The sequence below is a fragment of the Oryza sativa genome, chromosome 12 (genome assembly GCF_034140825.1).
Source record: "Oryza sativa Japonica Group chromosome 12, ASM3414082v1".
NCBI lineage: Eukaryota > Viridiplantae > Streptophyta > Magnoliopsida > Poales > Poaceae > Oryza > Oryza sativa.
Genome location: NC_089046.1, coordinates 27,649,544 through 27,671,066, shown reverse-complemented (window position 1 = coordinate 27,671,066; position 21,523 = coordinate 27,649,544). Strand labels below are relative to the sequence as shown.

Below are 21,523 nucleotides of genomic sequence, written 5' to 3'. Positions count from 1 at the left end.
TTTTATGTGTGCTATTTAAATATTTGTGAGATTTCTTTTAAATACATACATTAACGTGTGATATATCACTCCAGAGAACATATAAAATTAAATTTAGTTTGACATGTACAAGTAGAAATAAAGGTTTGTTAATATATTTTTCAACTTGGCTTGAATTTAAACTTACGTGTGTCAGTGGAGAAATATATTAAGATCGATGGATACATTATCCTAAATTCTTAAGGGTGTGTTTTCTCTCCTTTTCCAACTTTCACTCCTTTGTTTTCTATATGTATACGTTTTCCAAACTGCTAAATATTGTATATGTCTTTTAAACTCCATAGAAAAATTACTTTAAAAAAATTATATTAATTTAGTTTCAAGTTTTACAATAATATTTAATTAATCATGCTCTATTTTAAGTGCGGAGGATAATTAAAAGGTTTTCAACCCTTCGAAGTGACATGTGCAGGCATATACTCCCTCCGTCCCATAAAAAACCAATTTAATATTGGATGCGACATTTCCTAGTCCAACAAATCTGGACATGCTCCTGTCCAGATTCGTTGTACTAGAAAACATCCCATCTAATTTTAGATTGATTTTTTGTGGGACAGAGGGAGTAGTAATTAATCACTAACATGAACGAACTGGGGCGGCCATGGATCAAAGGAACAAGAAATCAATTTGTGTTACACGACGACACAGTGTGGGATCGAACTGGATATCGATCTGTAGCACATATATATGGACCATTTTATTCTTTCCATTAGAAAAGTGTAGCTAGAATTCTAGATCAATTGATCTCAAGTTCCTCCTCCGACGACCGACCGATCACATCCTGCGGCAACTTATGGCACAAGACTTCAAAATTAAGATCGATAGACGCGGACAGGTCGAAATTAAAGACTATTTTGTTCGTCATAGAAATATGCATACTCCCGACGGGTCTATAATTCTTAATGTTTTTTTACTCTAAATTATATTTTTGACTATATTTATTTATTTTAATATATATAATAAATAAATATATTTTTACTTTTATTATAATACTTGGTAAGATAAATTTATATGTGTTGTCAAACTAAATATTTTTAAAGTTATCGATAGTCAAAGTTATAAAAGTTTGATTTCAACATCTATCTATTATTATATACTAAAAGTCCATAAAACTTCCTACAAACGCTTCTAAGCCGCCATGTGTCGCTCCTACAATCGCTCCTAAACCGCCAAGTGGCACTACAAAATCTAATCGTTGATTTTACTTTAAATTGGTGGGTCCAATATTATCAGCAATTAGATCTAATAAAAAAACAAAATTCCCCTCTCCACATATACCGATCTCCCCTCCTGTTGCTACGTACGTACGTAACTACTTCTCCCCTCATCACGTACGTAACTCCTTCTCCCCTCATCTCTTTTTTCCTTTCCTAATCTCCAATTTAAGCCACATATCTTATTTTTTATTGTTATTTTATTTTTAACTAAATAAGTAATTTAAGATCTATGCTATTCTATGCGCCATATGCTTTATATGGCAACCAAATATAACAAGGAAATACTTTTTAACTATAAAAAAGTTAACAGCATATATTATTTTACTTTAAATAATTCTACAAACAGGTGTCACTAAATTATATCCACGACATCCAATCTATCTATTATATATCTATTATACAGTAAAAAGTACATCAAATTTCCTATAAACATCACTAAATACCATGCGACGCATATATAAATGTTCCTATAACGCCACGTGACGTTCTAATAAATTAGATAAAAACCAAATTTTCACTAAAACAACTAGCTGTAATAAATTTCTGTCTAATTGTTCTCTCATCTATCTATCTATTCTATTCTATTATTGTTATATACTAAAAGTCCATTAAACTTCCACAAACGCTCTCAAGCCACCACGTGAGACTCCTATAAACGCTCCTAAGTCGCCACATCGCTCCTAAGTCGCCACATGGCCCTCTAATAATTTAAATAAAATTCTGAGAAAAAGAAAAATATCTGACCGTAAGTTTTCATTTAAAATGGTGGACCCAATAATATTAACCGTTAGATCAAAACTAAATCTCTTCTCACCCTTTCTCTCCGAACCCACAAGTACATACGTACGTACTTATGCTTCTGTTAGCTCGATGCCATCCAACTCTGGATTCTCCCTCTCTTCTTTTTTTCTAATTACACAATACATGTGCATTTGTTATCATTTTCATGGAGACTGATCTGCCTCGGCGAGCTCGATAGATGCCATCCAGATCCTAATTCTCCTTTTTTTTTCTTTTTTCCAAATTACATGATACATGTACATCATAATTTATTATCACAGTTTTTCATAGAGAGTAATCTGAGTGTGAATGCGCAAACGCTAGGAATTTACAATAGAAGTGATCTGGTGTTGTAAATAAACAATTATTTTTATATACGATCTACGCATACACTTTAGCAGCTGCAGATTTTTTTAATTAAATCACCAATTCCAGAGCTATATTAGCTATATTTTTACTACTATGTCATATTATATCTTATGTGCCATTTCTACCAACTCTTGTAGGCCACCATGTGACTTTGTCTAATCTCATCATTAATTTTTATTTAAATTGGTAGGCCTGTTATCTTAGGACATTAGATCAAATCTACATGTACATACTTAACTGTTGCAAAAAAGATAAGTAGTGTAAGTATGATTCAAAAAAAAGTTAGAGCTTACTAAGAAAAATATACGCACGTACTTGGGATAAAAAAGATAAAGGCAAAAAAAAACGTACGTAGTACCAATGGGAAAAGTATCAACGGTTTTTAAAACAGATGTTTCTATAATATAAAATAAAATATATTACTTCACAAATATAAGCAAATAGAACTAGATCTATAATATAAATATCAAATCAATGTCTTTAAACATTCATCTTTTTAATTTATATTTATATTCAATTTGTGATTAGTTTCATGCTTTAATTAAATGAAATATTTATGTCTTATAAAAGGTATATTATGGTCCTAAATACATCATGACACATGGGACCAACATATAATTATTAATGTTGTGGTAATTTTTAAATAGTTTCACATTATATTTTAGGATTTCTAATATCACTTGATAAATATACAACACCAATTTAAATCTACAAATGTAAAAAATGATAAAAAAAACAATTTAGTCTATTTTTTTAAGTAAATCCGATTTAATTTTAATTTTTGGATTAATTTATCAAAAATTTTATTTTCAATTTTTTAGAACCGCTTGATTGGTATTTAAGTGATGATCAACATACGATACATAGATGTGATAAAAATAAAAATATTTCCTACCAATGATCTTTGCTATAATATAACCCCTTCATCCATCATAAATCAGTCATATATGTATGTTTTTTCCTTTACCAAATAGTTTTAACAACAAATGAACAATCAAGTGTCATGCGCAGTGAACTACACATGATATATTTCCAAGGAATTTCAACATGTTAGGTATAATTGATGTATGTATGTCAAACACCCCCACCACGTGACTATAAGTATACTCCCACAAATTATTAGTTATTGTAAAGAATTTTGAAAAAATAAATACATTCTTAATAGTTATTGAAAATAAATCAGGTGCTAAACTATAGATATTTATCAATATAACCAATAATATGGTGATATAGAGATTGTTGTGGTGGTATACCTTTTTTTAGTATAGTAGCATCGAATAATGAACCTCATCATTTTTTTTTCAAAATAGAGTACTCTATGTATACTATGAAAATTTTAGTGATGATTAACACCATAAAATTGTGTCTATCGTGTGCCACACATCTATTCAAAGCTTAAAAACAACTATTATTTTGATCACCTTCACTTTATGTGTCCTTTTCTAAAGGGTATCAAGCATTAACAATAGAGTTTGCTACAATGTCATAAGTATAGTAGGGTATCAAACTTAACTGCCAAAAATGCAAATGCTACAACACTCTCCTTTGAGCATACCTCCCACTAAAATGGCTGAGTTGAGGTGACCCCAATATACGAATACAATTCTCCATGAGGTTGTGATAGTAAATTAGACTAAAATCGACGAGGGACTCATCTTTCAACTCAACAGAGAAAAAAAGTCTTGGTGGCTATGATCGGCTTCACCCGTTAGAGGGCATTCATGTTTATCTTTAACGGTGTTATTTCATTAATTGGTATAAGTGGTATTTTTAAAATATTTATATATGGATTCGGAATAAGTGAAACATGAACACTTAGATAAGTAGATATTTTAGTGTATCAATGATGTATTAGGCTTATTTTATTGGTACATATCCAGTTTTATCTATTTATAGATACACAACTTTTAAAATAGTAATAATAAGTTCTGGTGACGATAGGAGAATTTATAAGTAATCGGGACAGACTGATTTTCTTTTAATCTTGGAGACATTCTTATCATTTACTAAGTATATTAAAATCAGTTTATCTTACAGCATAAAAAAGATGAGACATGACATCTTTTAGCATTATTTCATAAATCATAAAACAATAAATAAGATGCCCGCGCATCTGCGCGGGCTTCCTTCCTAGTTATATTGCATTATATTTCTGCAGCACATTAAAAATATATGTAGTTGGGCACACCAAACGAAAACATAACTCGGTCAAATCTGTTCTACTGATCTTTTTGGTCATCAGAACATTTGCATTATATTTCTGAAACTTGGTCAATATTATGTGTATACGTACTTTTCAAGGTCAAACACTCGTGCATATAAAGTATATTCCCTTCATCCTAAAATAAGATAAGTATTATTTTACATATACTTTAAACATTAATTTGTTTTATAATATATTATAAATGACTATAAAATCAATATCATATAAAAATACTTTCAAATATATAGAAATCTAATAATCACATGTGCATGATATACTAAATATACTAAAGTACTTTTAGTTCAATTACTAGTTGAAATTTTCAAATGTTGATTTTACTTGAAATAAAGGATATCTTATATTAATTTTTAGTTATATTTGTCTTTCATGCACCCAATCTGATTATTCAGGGGAAGCTGAGCTAAATAATAGTACATTATTCAATTTAGTTGTGTGCATCTAGCTTACTGAATCCGTATAGCAACTCTTTCAAATGTAAAAATAATATTAGTTACTGCTGCAATGCTATTCATGTATGAAGTTCCAGTATATTCTCTCTTCATCTAGATTTCTCAACAGTTATTAAGAAATAATCTAGACTTTTTCAGCAGCATGGCATGTGCCATTTTGCATCTTATCTATAAATACGCATGCCCCTTCCTAGTCAATCCACACACATCGATCGATATATCCTAAGAGGCAGTTTAAGCTAGCTAGCTACGACTTCGAGAGATCGATATATTCAACAATGGCGTCAGCTCCGGCCGCCTCTCCCGCAGTGCTCGTCGTCGTGGTCCTGGTGGCGACCCTCGCCGCCGGCGGCGCCAACGCGGCGACCTTCACCATCACCAACCGGTGCTCGTTCACGGTGTGGCCGGCGGCGACGCCGGTGGGCGGCGGCACGCAGCTGAGCCCGGGGCAGACGTGGACCATCAACGTGCCCGCCGGGACCAGCTCCGGCAGGGTGTGGGGCCGGACAGGCTGCAACTTCGACGGCGCCGGCAGGGGCGGCTGCGCCACCGGCGACTGCGGCGGCGCGCTGTCGTGCAGCCTCTCCGGGCGGCCGCCGATGACGCTGGCGGAGTTCACCCTCGGCGGCAGCCAGGACTTCTACGACCTGTCGGTGATCGACGGGTACAACGTCGCCATGAGCTTCTCCTGCAGCTCCGGCGTGGGGCTGACCTGCAGGGACAGCAGATGCCCCGACGCTTACCTGTTCCCCAGCGACAACAGCAAGACGCACGCGTGCAGGGGAAACAGCAACTACCAAGTCGTCTTCTGCCCATAGATCTTCTCACCTAATTAAATTAACTTGATCATGGTCATGGATGATCTATGGCTAATATTGCAGCATGCGTGCACGCATTAGCTGGCTGCTATAGATATTGATATATATGTCCGTGACGTATGCATGCATGTGTAATATATACTTGTTACGTGGAAATAATAAGATAATAATCGTCCATGGATATATATCTGTACTCGAACATGTATACATAATTTTGTGTGCATCTTCTAATTTGTAGTATGTGCTATACGTACCCCTTTAGCTTAATTACTATATGATCCATGCATGGGTGGGCCTTGAAATATGGCTGACTATTAACATAATTTCTGCATCTTTTAATTGCTAGGCCAAGAAGAATTAAAGGTCTCTAAAACGTTGTCATTTTTAGAAAAGAAAAATGAATTTCGAGTGTGTCTGCCATTAGTGCTCAATTGTTTGCTTAATCAGGCACAGCGAACTTGAACGAGAAGAGACGAAGTTGGGGACAATTTGATCTGCCTGCGAAAACAGCCCAAATACTATCCGAATTACTTAGCCTTATGGGCCGGCATGTATATCTGCTGCAGCGAAACCCAAACTGTTGATGGTAGTAATAAGTTAACTTTAGGTTCCTTAATTTGAGAGACTCTCGTCTCATGCGGCTCCGTATTCCTCGCTGGAATCTCCTTTCGTTATTCTTCCTTGAGTCTAGTGTAGTAGGGGAGAGGAGACCAAGTCTCAAATTCTTCCTTGAACTAAAATATCAGATATAACGGGTTTTTCAATTTATATAACCGAATCATCCGAGATCCTAAACAGTATTATGCATGACTTTAGCTAATGTAGCAAGCTGAGTGAGCCTCAATGATTATACCCGCGGGACAAGCTAGCTCGGCCATTAATCTTCCCACAACCTACGCGTTCACCATCCATACAATTGCGGCGACGACTGCAACTCTTGCCGCACCGGCATCGATGCTGCTCCTGCGGGTGTTTTTTATTTTTACTTTTTTTTTATTGAAATATTTAGGTCCCCTAATGTTTGTTGATTTTTAAAAAACGTACTCCTAGAACGCGTAGTGAGCACGCGTGAGGCGTCTAGGTTTATAAATTTTCGAAATAAAATATATAATTTTAAAATATTTTAATAAAAATGTAAAAATTAAAAATTTATTTTTATGGCCTGCAGTGTACTCTTCCAAAGAGAAGCCTATATGGTGGACATAATAGTGTGTGGGTCTTAATTACCTATAATTCGTATGGGCAAACGTTGATAAAAATCAACGGCGTTATATATTAGAATACGAAAGGAGTACTACGTAATTACCTATAGTAGCTGAAGGAGTACAACCGTATTTTAATGTATAATTATAGGTAATTATAAGCTTGCTGACCGTCTTAACAAACATATAATAGCTGATGGTCAGTAGGCATATTCATGTTACACGTACGAATAAACGCAAAAGTACTTTACCTTGGTCGCCCGGCGCGGGGGGAGGCGGATCGGGCGCTAGCTCCCCTACATGCCCCTCCCTCCACGTGCGTACTGTTGGGCCCACCTACTTCTCTCTCTCCTTTTTTTCATAAAAGATGTTTCACCTAGTATACTTACAATGTTTTACTATTTATAGATATAATGTTGCAGTGAATTAAAATACTCTTTTGCAACAAAAAAAACCCACATATTTTGAAAACTCTCTATTAAGGAAATTTGGTTTATTTTTTGTTCCACCAAAAATATTTCACCTAGTGTACTCACAATGTTTCACTATGTATAGATCTAATGTTACAGTGAACGAAACATTCCATTGCAACAAAAAACCCACATATTTTGGAAACCCCTTATTAAGGGAATTTGGTTTATTTTTTGATCCACCGAAAAATGTTTCACCTAGTGTACACACAATGTTTCACTATGTATAGATCTAATGTTGCAGTGAACTGAAACATTCTTTCGCTATTTGCTGAAACATTGTTTTTATATAAGTGAAACAACACCCGATTTAAATGAGTGAAACATTTTCAATCTACTTAGGGGGTGTTTGGGAATTAGAGACTAAATTTAGTCCCTCTCACAAAAGTACAAGTCCCTATGGTAGGGACTTATGTTTCTGTGAGAGGGACTAAAGTTTAGCCCCACTTTAGTCCCTCCAACCAAACACCACCTTAGTGAAACAATTTCGATATACCTGGTGGAACATCGTGCAACATTTAAAAATAATTATATAATAAGCTAAATTTTTTTTCATCGGAATATATCCATGTATGGTCTTGTTTTGAAGATTTAATTACAATGAATTTAATGGTGCAATCGGATCATGATTTGTATAAGTAATTTAAGAGAAAAATCAGTTTAAAGTAGTTTTGCACATGAATCGAGCGCTGACGTCGCGCCTGATTTTACCCCCTCCTGATCGGGCGCTCGATCGACCGGGAGTCGTCTCCGAATAAACATGATATAACTAAGACGGCCAGTAAGCTTAGCTTGTGGCCGGCCGTGTCTAGCACGTTAAGCAAAGATAGATTATAAGATATCGTCTATGGACCGAGATGGAACTAAACTTGACTTCCACACGCATGAAAGATATTTTTTTAGATAATGGAATAAAACGCATGAAAGATATACATGAGATAAGATTTGTTTCGGTCAAACAAAAACTATCTCGAGGTTTGTACCGATATCTCATGATACCAAATTATTTCTAATTATTAGATCTGGCTGGATGGGACGGACATTGTTAGATCCGAAAATAATTTGGTACCATCGTGAGGTACCGATATTTCGAGATATATTTTTTTTCACCGGAACAAATCTCAATTGAGATTGTCTAGCCAGATCATCTCATATATATCCGATATGCATAATGGTGTCGCAGTCAGGTCAATCTGTTAGGCCACACAAATTCTACGGAAATTCTTTCTCATGCACTGCTCTACACGTACATTTGACCAGTTAGCCTTCTTACTACGTAACTTAGCTTCTTTCTCGTGCACTATGCGTATACACACAATTATTGTATATACAGATCTTTTAATTTTCTGCTACCTAGAAAATGATCTTTCTTTCGGATGAGGGCGAATGTATTCTAATTCATCGATGAGACATCCTCTTATATACCTTTTTCTTTCATTCAATGCAAGTAGTTATTAATTGAAAACGTTTCTTAAGAAAACTAGCAATGTAAGTATAGTGATATTTAGCACTCCACAAAAAATCATTGAGAATTAAAAGAAGACAACTCTAATATAAATAATACAAGCACTATTTACACCAAAATTTGTCTTTTTATCTCAACGTGTCGGTTGATTTTAGACCTAAATTTTGTGTAATGAATATATATATATATATATATATATATATATATATATATATATATATATATATATATATATATATATATATATATATATATATATATATATATATATATATATATATATATATATATATATATATATATATATATATATATGTTGTATAAATGTGTTGTCAAAAGTTTTATATAACTATTTAAATGATTTTTAGACAAATATAATAAGGGAACATCCCATGTAGAGATCAAAACACTTACCTGGATAAGGTTAGCAGATCAAAAGGTGTCGATAATTAAACTAGTAAAAGTAGACACCATACACAATTCGCTATTCCACCCGTGCGCATCACCACATACATGGATTCCGATATATACCGGTGGAGAAACCATCTTTCGTCGGTCGGGCTATTTCCACAATAGTCCCGGTTACAACAAAAAGGGACTAAAGATGATCTTTAGTCCCGGTTAAAAAGGGTAACGGGCATATTTGATTTTTAGTCCCGGTTGGTAACACCAACTATCTTTAGTCCCGGCTCAAATGCTGCCAGGGCTTGTCAGGCCCCCTGTCAAACCCGGAAATTCACTAGTAATTTCCGAACTTATTTGTGCATAAAATCCTCGTCCAGGAATCAGCCGAGGTACACAAACTGACAATTTAATATACAGATTCATCAAATTAACTAAAACGATAAATACTTACTTAAGAGGCACTTAGTCCTCACCATGAAGAAAACTGCAGCGGAAAATAAAATCTAGCGAAGCTCCAGCTCCACTCCCACAGGCAGCTCAACTGGGGTATAAGCCAAACGTCTTCTCCTTCTGGATCCTTTTTCTTCAACTGAGGTTGATTGATTATTGCAAGGTGAGCATATGACATACTCAACAAGCCACACAGCAAATATGCAAGTGCACAAGGATACCAAAGGATGGCATAATATAGGCTCATTTGCAAAAGCAGTATTTAGCAAAACATTTAAGATAAGTAAAACAGTGGAGTAATTAATCAGAAATTTTAATCAACACTGAACAACACACCCATGCTGCACAGGCCCAACCATCCTGAACAACCATACCCGGCTGTACAGATCTAACCCCAAACCAGGAGCTAAGCAAAATATTACCAGATATAACATCCATAATTATCGTGAGAGGTGTGAGACTAATCACGAAAAACATTGCTCAACCCGCCCATAACCGCGGGCACGGCTATTCGAATAGTTTTACTCTGGCCAGAGGTGTACCACTGTACCCACAAGACACAGCCCCACAACATGTCACCATGTGCCTCAATACCACCACGGTACCTCGGAAAGGAGCTGTGACAATACCCCTTGCACAACACAATCCACCACAGCGCACCTTTCCTGGATCATAATCACCCCCTTATAAACAAGGCATGGACTCCCCAGCGACCCCCGTGGGCTTATCTCCGCCACTTCTCAGTCTGGTGCTCCGCAATGAATCATGCTATACAAAAGGTAAAGCCGTTGCCCACGCTGGCTTGTGGTTGGCACGGTTAATGTTTCACAACAGTAGCTCGCGAACCGGTCCTTAATTGTCATGAGCACGACTCTCAAAACCATGTGCTCACAACCCACCATTATCAAGTTTTAGTTGGCAAGTAATTAATTAACCAATCACGATTGACCATCGTGAACTATCATTAAGCCATCATTAAATAATAATGAGTCATAAGTTATCCCAATAGTGTGCTAATGTTTCTAAGCATGGCTAAGCAATCATATCTAATATCTAGCTGAACCAATATATATAGCTCAACTAGTCAAGTTATAATAACCCAAGGTATCAAGGAATAAAGTAATCAATGCAAACAGGCCATAGCAAAGGAATAGATTCACACCACCCAGTGACATTCGAAAATAAATGCATAGTTGAAATAAATAGAGAATTTAAATATAGTATCAACATGCTCAAAGGATTGTGTTTAGGATCTGTGTGACTTGCCTTGCAATAATCGGTCTTCAATTAATCTTCTTGAATACTTCCGGCGCACTCACGAACCTTCGCAACGACGGAAACGACAAGATAACACGCAAAACGAAGAAAAAGACTAATAAAAACCAAATAAACAATACATAAAAAGTAAACAAACATGTAGATCATAATTTTAGATGAATTATGAGACTTGAACGGCCTCATTCTGACTTCATATGAATTTATTATAAATTTTACAAGATTAAATCTAATTAAAGCCCATTTAAAAGAATTAAATAAATTTAATTCAATTTATGGATAATTTTAATATGTAGATCTTTATTTTATACAACTTTTGCAACTTGAACCACATTAAACTGAGTTACAATGAATTAGTTATGAATTTTCAAAGATTAAATCGGATTAAAACACTTATATGGATTTTAATTGAATTATGACGCAATAATGAATTATTTTTGAAAAGGAAAAGAGGTTTATTGCGTCAGCGGCTAGGGTTTGCGGTAGACCGGGCGCACGGCGGCGGCTCACGGAAACGAACGGCCGAGATCGATCCTATCCAAAACGGACGGCCGAGATCGAACGGTCCACGACCGGGCCACGGCAGACGGCCACGATGACGTCAGCGGCGACGTCACCTCCGGCGGCGGCTCGGGAGCGCAAGCTCGCCGGCGAACGATGGCGCGAGGACACGAACGGAGGGCACCAGGACGTAGAGAGCGACGCGGCGAACTCACCGATGACCAAAACGACGGCGGAAGATGAACGGACGGCGGCGGCGTCGAGGAAAAGGCGGCAGAGTCCTTCGGCTTGACGACGGCGATGTTCCGGCGGTCAACAGCGACGGCGAAGGGGCGGACGAGGACGGCGGCGCGACGGCGACCACGATGGCGACCTCCCCGAGCGACGGCGACGACTGGAGCGACGGCAAAACACGGCTGGAGCGGCGGCGACGACTGCGGCACGAAGTCTCACGAGGCTAGGGCGCTTCCGACGGCGAAAGACGAAGGCGAGGGTGGCGACGGGTAGCGGCGGACTTGGGGATCCTTTTATAGGGGTTGAAAGGCGGCGGCGAAGGCCCACGGCGACCGGCGACGAGAAGGAAAGGTTAGGGTTTGGAGGAAAGAGACCGATCCGATTCGACCTCGAATCCACGAATTTCCAAACGAAATTAGCCGATGATTCCAAAAGAGAAAAGGTAGAGGAGATCCCGAAGATCATTTCCCCTCTATTGATTTCACCGGAGAAGGAAAGACGCGGCCGAATTTGGAAGGAGACGACGGCGGCGCGGCGCTAGGGTTCGGGCGGCGGCGACCGGAGGAAGACGACGGGTCCGACAGGTGGGGCCCACCTGTCAGCGGCTGAGAGAGAGGAGGAAGGGGCGCGGCGGACTGGGCCGACTTGGCCGGGGAGGGAGAGAGAAAAAGAGAGGTTTTGGGCCGGCTTTCGGCCCAAAGCCAAAAGAGACTTTTAAAAACCTTTTTCAATTTAAATTATTCATGAAATGCAATTCCATTTATTAAAAATACTTCCTTGGCTCAAATAAATCCTAGAAAAATCTAGGAACTATAGAATCAAGTAAAGTATTTAACAAAATTTTATCTAACCCTAATTTTATATTGAGATTTAACAAATTAAAAATTAGATCTTCTCTTTTAGGCTTTTAAGATCATTTGTAATAATTCCTTTTAAACAACAATTTATAATTTAAGGATTTTTAAACAAGAAAAGCTCTTAACAATTATAATTAGATCATTATTGATCAAATAATTACTGAACTGTTCTTTGTATCATTTAGGAATTGAGCTCTAGAAATTTCAGAGAGTTGACTTAATCATGGAGAATTTAATAAAAATTAAATCCATCCATGCTTTATATTTGGGAAATTTTATTTCCCACATTTAACTTCACTTGTAAATTAATGAACATTTAATATAAATTCTAATAATAATTTATTAAATAATTTATAAATCCTAAAACAAAAATCAGGATGTGACACCCCCCGAGATCTTTAGTTCCGGTTCGTGTTACCAACCGGGACTAAAGATCGTAACTTTAGTACCGGTCGGTGATCTTTAGTCCCGGTTGGTAACACCAACCGGGACTAAAGTCCCACCCCTTTATATATGTCTTCTTCCTCCTCCAGCCCGAGCAAGCTTCAAAATTTCTTCAAAAAAGAGGGGAGGTCATGCCAAAATTTATAGTGAATTTACTTTGGTGATTATATACAAATCGGAGGTGCCTAAAAGGTTAGCAACTTCATCCTCCAATGTTTTTTTTGGTCATATTACATTTGGAGCTATGTTTTGCACACTTTTTTGTCTCCAAAATTTTGTCAACTTCATCCTCCAATGTTTTTTTTGGTCATATTACATTTGGAGCTATGTTTTGCACACTTTTTTGTCTCCAAAATTTTGTTGTAAGTTGATGAGAGAGAAAATTTGTGTGGGAAAAGAAAGAATATATAGAAATTTTGTTTATTTGCTAAATAAGGTTTTATAAAATAGTTGAGTAGGAAAATATAGTGAAAGTTAATCTTAAATAAAAGAAAACAAACTAAATTGAAAATTAAAAGAATTTAAAACTTAAAAAATAATAAATAAGAATTATTTGGTGGAATATTTTATAATTTTTGTATGAATAATGATATGTCATTATTGTATGACTGTTGAAAGAGTTTGTGATTATTTTATCATTATTGTATGACTGTCATTATCGTACGAATGATTATTTATGTACGATTTTTTTTTCATTTCATGTAGATGGATCGGCAATGGATGTACGCTGACCGGCGGTCCAAAGAGTTTATTGATGACGTGCATTATTTTTTGAGAGTGGCCGAAGCTAACAAGCAGAAGGGTTTTATTTGTTGTCCATGCAATAAGTGTAAGAATCAGAAGGAGTATTCTGCATCCAGGACTATTCATTTCCACTTGTTTGAGTCGGGGTTCATGCCAAGCTATAACGTATGCGGCTACTACGTATGCGAGTATGCCCACTGCCTATCAAACCAAATATACACCACACGAGAGCTCGATGTACGTATACATAAACCATTCAAAATTTCATTACGTATCGATTTGTTAAGTTGTTTATTAATTTCATATATTGATATGTCATTATTTTTCGAATGATAGCGTATTCACATGAGGGAAAATCTCCCACACAAGGAATTTATCACGGCTGTTCAAGAACAACTGATGGGGTTCATCAACGAAGAAGTCCTTAATCCCGATGGTGAATTCTACTACGACGGATCAACAATTCATAACGTCGGTCCTTCCTATTCTGACGTAACGTCGGCGTCGAAGTCGTAGCTATAGCTAGCGAGCAAATGAATTGTACTATACATGCATGTATATATATATATATATATATATATATATATATATATATATATATATATATATATATATATATATATATATATATATATATATATATATATATATATATATATATATATATATATATATATATATATATATATATATATATATATATATATATATATATATATATATATATATATATTTATATATGTACATACATTTACTTTAGTGTTAATATATATTTTGGTAACATATATGTACATAAAATGTTAAGTTCTTTAAATTATAAATATGTGTATAATATATGTATTTATACATATATACATACGTGCGCGCGCGCGCACACACACACAAATATATATATATATATATATATATATATATATATATATATATATATATATATATATATATATAATCAACCATGCAGCAAACAGGGCCATGCAAATAAAAAAAAATGGTACATAGATCTTTAGTCCCAGTTGGTAACACCAACGGGACTAAAGATGGATCAGCCGGCCACGTGGCTGACCGATCTTTAGTCCCGGTTCGTGTTACCAACCGGGACTAAAGATCGATCTTTAGTCCCGGTTATTTCACCCGGTACTAAAGATCGCTATCTTTAGTCCCGGATTCGTAGTCCCGGTTGGACAACCGGAACTAAAGGGGGGTTACGAACCGGGACTACAAACAATTTCTCCACCAGTGATAGAGGCTATAGAGATTTTCTTAACTATTTGTACTCTTAAAAAAAGAGACATGGTGATAGTTAGCCAATCAGTCATAGTTGTTGATAACTAGATTTGGCAATATAGGATCGAGTTATAGCAAGTTTGAACCAAATTTAAAAATTATCGGAGCTTTCTGTGAAGGCCAGTCTGATCGCCATTGTGTGGTCTATTAGACCGAACAATGCATTGCGGTCAAATCGCAGGTGTCCAGATGGTCAGACCTACAACATAGAGTTTGAATCCAATTTAGATATTTTTCGTGTTTGATCGGGATTTCTTGATTTCTAGTTAATTTCTAAGCATAATTGGATGTGGAAAAGATTATGGGAAGCAAGTCCACCCATTTTATTAATATAAGGAGGCTAAGACCGATCGAAACAAGAACAAATCAATCATCAAGACCAATTTATAACGCAAACCCTCTATATTCTACACATGCATCTCCCTCCTTACTACCTATCCCAAAGTCTATTCTTCTCCAATCCCTCAATATTCGTCCTCTTATCTCTACGAGTTAGAGGATGTCTTAACTAACCTACCGGGCCTAAGATAAACCGGCGTACGTTTACCCTGACGGGGCCTCTTTCAGATGTTTGTTTAGCAATATCTACCAACTTCCTATGGCGGCACATCTTCGGGTGTTGCTACGGGTTGCACATAACGCGCTTAAGGTGTAGCGGCGTGACTCGGCGCCAACAAAAATGTCAGCCCACTAACTCTATTAATTATAAGAGTAAAGTGTACGGGCGGTTCTTAAACTTGTAGGGGTGTGTCATCTAGGTCCCTAGACTCTTAAAATGCATATCCAAATCCCAGAACTTGTTATAGTGTATCATCTAGGTCCCAAATCACCATAATCCCTTCAGGATCCTACGTGGCGTTGATGTGGCATGCCACGCGGATATGACGTGGCATTATTTTGACTGACAAATGGGACCCATTTAATTTTCTCCCTTTTTCATTTTTTCTTCTCTTTTTCCCCTTTTATTCTCCTTTCTCTATGACCCGAGCAGAAGAAAGGAAAAAAAAGAAGAATGAGAAGAAAACAGGAAAGAAAAGGAAGAAAAAAAAAGAAAAGGACACGTCATGTCCATGTGGCATGTCAAATCAGCGCCACGTAGAATCCTAGAGGGGATGTATGTATTTGGGACCTAGGCGATACATTTTGAGAGTTTAGGGATTTATATGACACAACTCTACAAGATTAAGGACCGCCAATACACTTTACTCTAATTATAATATATTTTTATGAACTACTCGTGTAGTTCTCCACTAAAGAACCTAAAATCTCTGTGCATGCAAATGTCATATCCGAGGTACAGTCCCTAGCATGCATGGATACACAAATAATAAAAGATCGATAGAAGCAGCAGAGATGACAATGATATAGTATGCTTGTGTGCACGATGACCAGCTTGGCGCGGTCTCCCCGCGAAGAATAGTATGCTCAGGACAAAAGTCATTTTACCCATCGAGGGACGTCATCTTATTTTCGATGTGTTATTTAAATATTTATGATATTTTTCTAAGAAAATAAAATATAGATTAACGTGTGATATATCACTTTGATACGTACAAGTAGAAATAAAGCTTTATTAATATTTTTTTCAACTTGCATATCAATCAATGGAGTGATATATAAAGATCTAGACTGTAATATCCTGAATTCTTAAGAGATACACGCTCCGGTTGATATATAATACTTATCGTTTTAGACAAATGCATGATTATAAAAACAATTTTAATCTCTATTTTCTATTATAATATGTATAGAAGTGTTAACAAATATATAATTTTATTGAAGTGCATTTAAGACAAATCTATACATATAGTCACCATATTTTGAAGATACATATTTTATAAATTATTCATAATTAAATATTTTAAAGTTTAATTAACTCGGCCCTTGTCCAAAACGATAAATATTATCAACATAGTGATATATTACATATTGATCTATCTTGTTATTTTTTAAAAAAAAAATTCATAACCATTTAGTTGATACTCCCTCCATTTCAAATTGATCTGTATATAATTTTTTTGAGGTTATTCTTAAATGATCTACTCCAACGTTTGACCGTCCGTCTTATTTGAAAAAATCATGAAAAAAATTAAAAAGATAAGTTACGCATAAAATATTAATCATGTTTTATCATCTAACAACAATGAAAATACTAACTATAAAAAAAATTTCATATAAGACAGACAGTCAAATGTTGGACACGAAAACCTAAGGTTTATCTTTTTTTGGAACGGAGGGAGTACATATTTGTGTTCATTTATTAGGTCTATTCGTTATTTGTCCATTGGAGTAAATCGACATTGATGCATGCATCCATGCATACATGTATTTATAACCCACATGCAATATCTTGATTTGCTATTGGCTAGATAATAGTGGGGATGGTGCATGAATTGAGTTTGTTGCTAGAGTAAATATAGTATAAGAGCACGTACAATAGCAGGCTATAAACCAGCTGCAAATATATTTTAAGAAGATAAATAAGGAGAGAGAAGAGAAGCGGGCTACTGATTTGTAGCCAGCTGTAGCACGAACTCCAAGACACAGTGTGGGTATGACAGGTGGGACTAGGTATTAATAGTGTAGTATGTAACTATTGTATGAATGAGCTATTAAATTGGCTATAGATGAATTGGAGCTAGTAGTTGGCTATACTATTGAACTTGCTCTAAGAAAGTTATTAGGTTTTTTTGGTCTTGATATATCTATAAAATATATAGATCAATTTGAAATGGAGGGAGTATGCAATAAATGAGTAAACATTCACTCGGTTGATTATAAGAATCCATCTCCGACTTCTCTTAGCTAGTCAGAGCGACAAGCAATTAATGACATGCGCTGGCATAGCAACTGGGCTGGTCATGCATGGGTCAAAGGAACAATAAGGCTGTGTTTAGTTATTGGGCCAAATTTCTTTTTAAGTATATAGACACACATTTGAAGTATTAAAGGTATACGAATAATAAAACAAATTACAGATTTTGCCTGTAAACTGCAAGATAAATTTATTAAGTCTAATTAATCTGTTATTAGTAAATATTTACTATAGCATCACATTATCAAATCATGGTGCAATTAGGCTTAAAAAATTTGTCTCGCAATTTACATGCAAACTGTATAATTGGTTTTTTTTCATATTTAACATTCTATGTATGTGTCCAAATATTTGATGTGATATTTTGGCCAACAATCAATTTCCCCAGTTGCACGATACAGTGCGCGAGAATTAATGAACGAGAGCGATATAATAGAATGAGCTAGGGAGGAATCTATTGTAATATTTACTAGTACTACCTCCGGCCCATATAAATTATAATTCTAATTTGTTTAGCATATATTAAGCTTTGAAAGAAAAATACTATAATATATCTCTTATTAAATGGTGTATATGTAAGAGTGGAAGGGTAGTTGAGGGTAAATTAGTAGAAATTTGAATGGGAAGTGATTAATAGAACCATTAGTACTTTATTATGACAATTATTTTAGGACAAATCTAAATCTTAGAAATACAATTATTATGGGACAGAGATACTCCTTTCAGTTCTATAATAATTGACGTTTTAGACAAGATTGAGGTCAAACTTTTATAATTTTGACCATCAATAACTTTAAAAGTATTTAGTTTAAAAAAACTAAAACAATATATATAGATTTGTCTTTCAAAGCACTGTAATAAAAGTTAACATGAACATGTATTTATTTATTATATATATTATAATAGAAAAATAAGATCAAAGATATATTTTGTAGACCGTGTCATTATCCAAAATGTCAATTAAAATGAAAACGGAGGGAGTAGTAGTTTGTAATAATTATAAGTATTTATAGATTAAGGCTGAGTTCTTAATTTCCCCAACTTTTCCAACTCACATCTCTCGTTTCCGCGCACACGCTTTTCTAACTACTAAACAGTGCGTTTTTTGCAAAAAAAAAAATTTCTATACTAAAGTTATTTTAAAAAATCATATTGATCTATTTTTTTTAAAAAAATAGCTAATACTTAATTAATCACGTGCTAATGGGCCGCTCTATTTTCCATGCGCAGAGAATGGTTTCCCAACACACAGGCTGCCGAACACAGCCAAGAGTAGATGTGAACATAGTTTAAACAAAGAGGGTGTCTCTTCATAACCAAGCATAATTAACATGAGCTCATTGATCACTAACCTAAGTCTAATTTTTGGTTGTCAATTTTATCTAAGGTATATAATATCACCTAATAATTTCATAACAGAATCGATATGCTTTTAGCACAAATATATGTGGACCATTTTTTATTATCCCCATGCATGATAGAAAGGTGTAGCTAGAATATATTCTAGATCGAATTGATCCTGTGCAAGTTCCTCCGGCGACCGATCGATCACATCCAGCTGCGTCAACTTTTCGTACGTATGGAAGTGGATTTTTTTTCTGTCGAGGGGATGTCCCCTCATTTTGTGCAAGGTGTTTAAAAAGTTACCCAAAAATTAAAATAAATATTAAGATAGATCAATATATGATATATCTTTTTGTAAACATACAAATTAAAATCCGACTTATACATTCCGAAACAAAAATAACAAATTTGACTGTGAATTACGCATTTTGTTTATAGTCAAATTTTTTATTTGTTTCTACTTATATAAGTCGAAGTACAGTAAATAGTTAATGGCGTCTCCGGCCACTTCTTCCGCTATCCTCGTCGTCGTCCTGGTGGCGAGCCTCGCCGCCGGCGGCGCCAACGCGGCGACATTCACCATCACCAACCGGTGCTCGTTCACGGTGTGGCCGGCGGCGACGCCGGTGGGCGGCGGCAGGCAGCTGAGCCCGGGTGATACGTGGACCATCAACGTACCCGCCGGGACAAGCTCCGGCAGGGTGTGGGGCCGCACGGGCTGCAGCTTCGACGGCTCCGGCCGTGGCAGCTGCGCCACCGGCGACTGCGGCGGCGCGCTGTCGTGCATGTTGCTGTTATTTCAGCTGTGGCCCCGATATGATCCAGTCTTGGCAGTTGCAACGGCTGGAGGAATAAAATCCGTTTGAAGTTTGTTATGCATGCATGAAGTTGGCGGCGAAGCTACGGAAGGTGGTGACGATTGCGTCAGGCGAGCGGAATGGCATTTTGCATCTGCATGGAGTCCGGGAGGAACCGAGTCGTGGGATGGCACGATTTTAGGCCTAGGATTCCTCTTTCTGTTTCTAGAGTATAAGTAGCAATCAGTTCCTTTTTCCCTTGTAAGTTTTTACAATTCAGTTGAATGAAAAACCCCAGAAAATTGCCCCACATTTGCTCGTAATTTCGCTAAGTTCTGAAATTCCTCGATACTCTGTTCTTGCTCTGTTTTCTTCAGTTTCGTCAGTTAGCTGTGCTTGGAGTTTCTGTGCCGGACGGTTACAGTTCATCCGGAAGGTGTTCGATCGAAGTTCTGCGTTTTTCGCTAACAGTGCACGCTCTCCGGGCAGCCGCCGCTGACGCTGGCGGAGTTCACCATCGGCGGCAGCCAGGACTTCTACGACCTGTCGGTGATCGACGGCTACAACTTGCCCATGAGCTTCTCCTGCAGCTCCGGCGTGACGGTCACCTGCAGGGACAGCCGCTGCCCCGATGCTTACCTCTTCCCCGAAGACAACACCAAGACACACGCCTGCGGCGGCAACAGCAACTACCAAGTCGTCTTCTGCCCATAAGTTGATGATCTCATGCATGTAATGTATACGTATACATCATGGGACAATATATATATATATATAAAAAGTTGATGAATAAAACGACACCTTGATCGATAATCATCCATGGATCGGACGATATCGATGCAGGTGGAGATATCCCTTCTTTCTATAAATCTAATGTCCACTAAGTATTTAAACCTCAACATGTAAGCATAGTATTTATTAGCACTCCTGAAATCTACATGCAAGTATGCCACATCGACCCATTAAGCATACAAAACTCAACATACAAGCATATAATAATTATATCTACAATTTATTTCATTGTAAAACTAGACATACACATGCTAAATCATCATTCTCAAATCATTTTCATATAATATTTTAATCCAAATTATTTTGTCATTTCTCCAATATCTAACATATATCCCATAGCAAAGCGTAGGGCATCATCTAGTAATATATATATATATATGTACTCGGCCACGTGTACAACTGTTTAATTTTAACCTCTTGTTCAAAACATAAATGGAGACGTTTGGGCCTCTCAAGGTTTGAAATGAAACGTTAGAGTAATTTTGTGTGGTAATATCTTCTAATAATTTTTATGTACTAACTTAGTATGTTCCATGTGTAAGGCCTTC

At 36.3% G+C, this 21,523-nt stretch overlaps 2 protein-coding genes across 2 annotated transcripts; both read left to right on the top strand.

The window, feature by feature from the left end:
* Positions 1-5,279: 5,279 nt before the first annotated feature.
* Positions 5,280-6,079, top strand: LOC4352855 (thaumatin-like protein). Its single transcript, XM_015763069.3, has one exon. The coding sequence runs from the start codon at positions 5,357-5,359 to the stop codon at positions 5,894-5,896; it is 540 nt and encodes a 179-aa protein (XP_015618555.1). The 5' UTR covers positions 5,280-5,356; the 3' UTR covers positions 5,897-6,079.
* Positions 6,080-19,866: 13,787 nt separating this feature from the next.
* LOC4352854 (thaumatin-like protein) lies at positions 19,867-20,897 on the top strand. Its single transcript, XM_026021961.2, has 2 exons — positions 19,867-20,164; positions 20,651-20,897. Exons 1-2 carry the CDS (start codon positions 19,878-19,880, stop codon positions 20,895-20,897), a joined length of 534 nt encoding a protein of 177 aa, XP_025877746.1. The 5' UTR covers positions 19,867-19,877.
* The last annotated feature ends 626 nt before the right edge of the window (positions 20,898-21,523 follow it).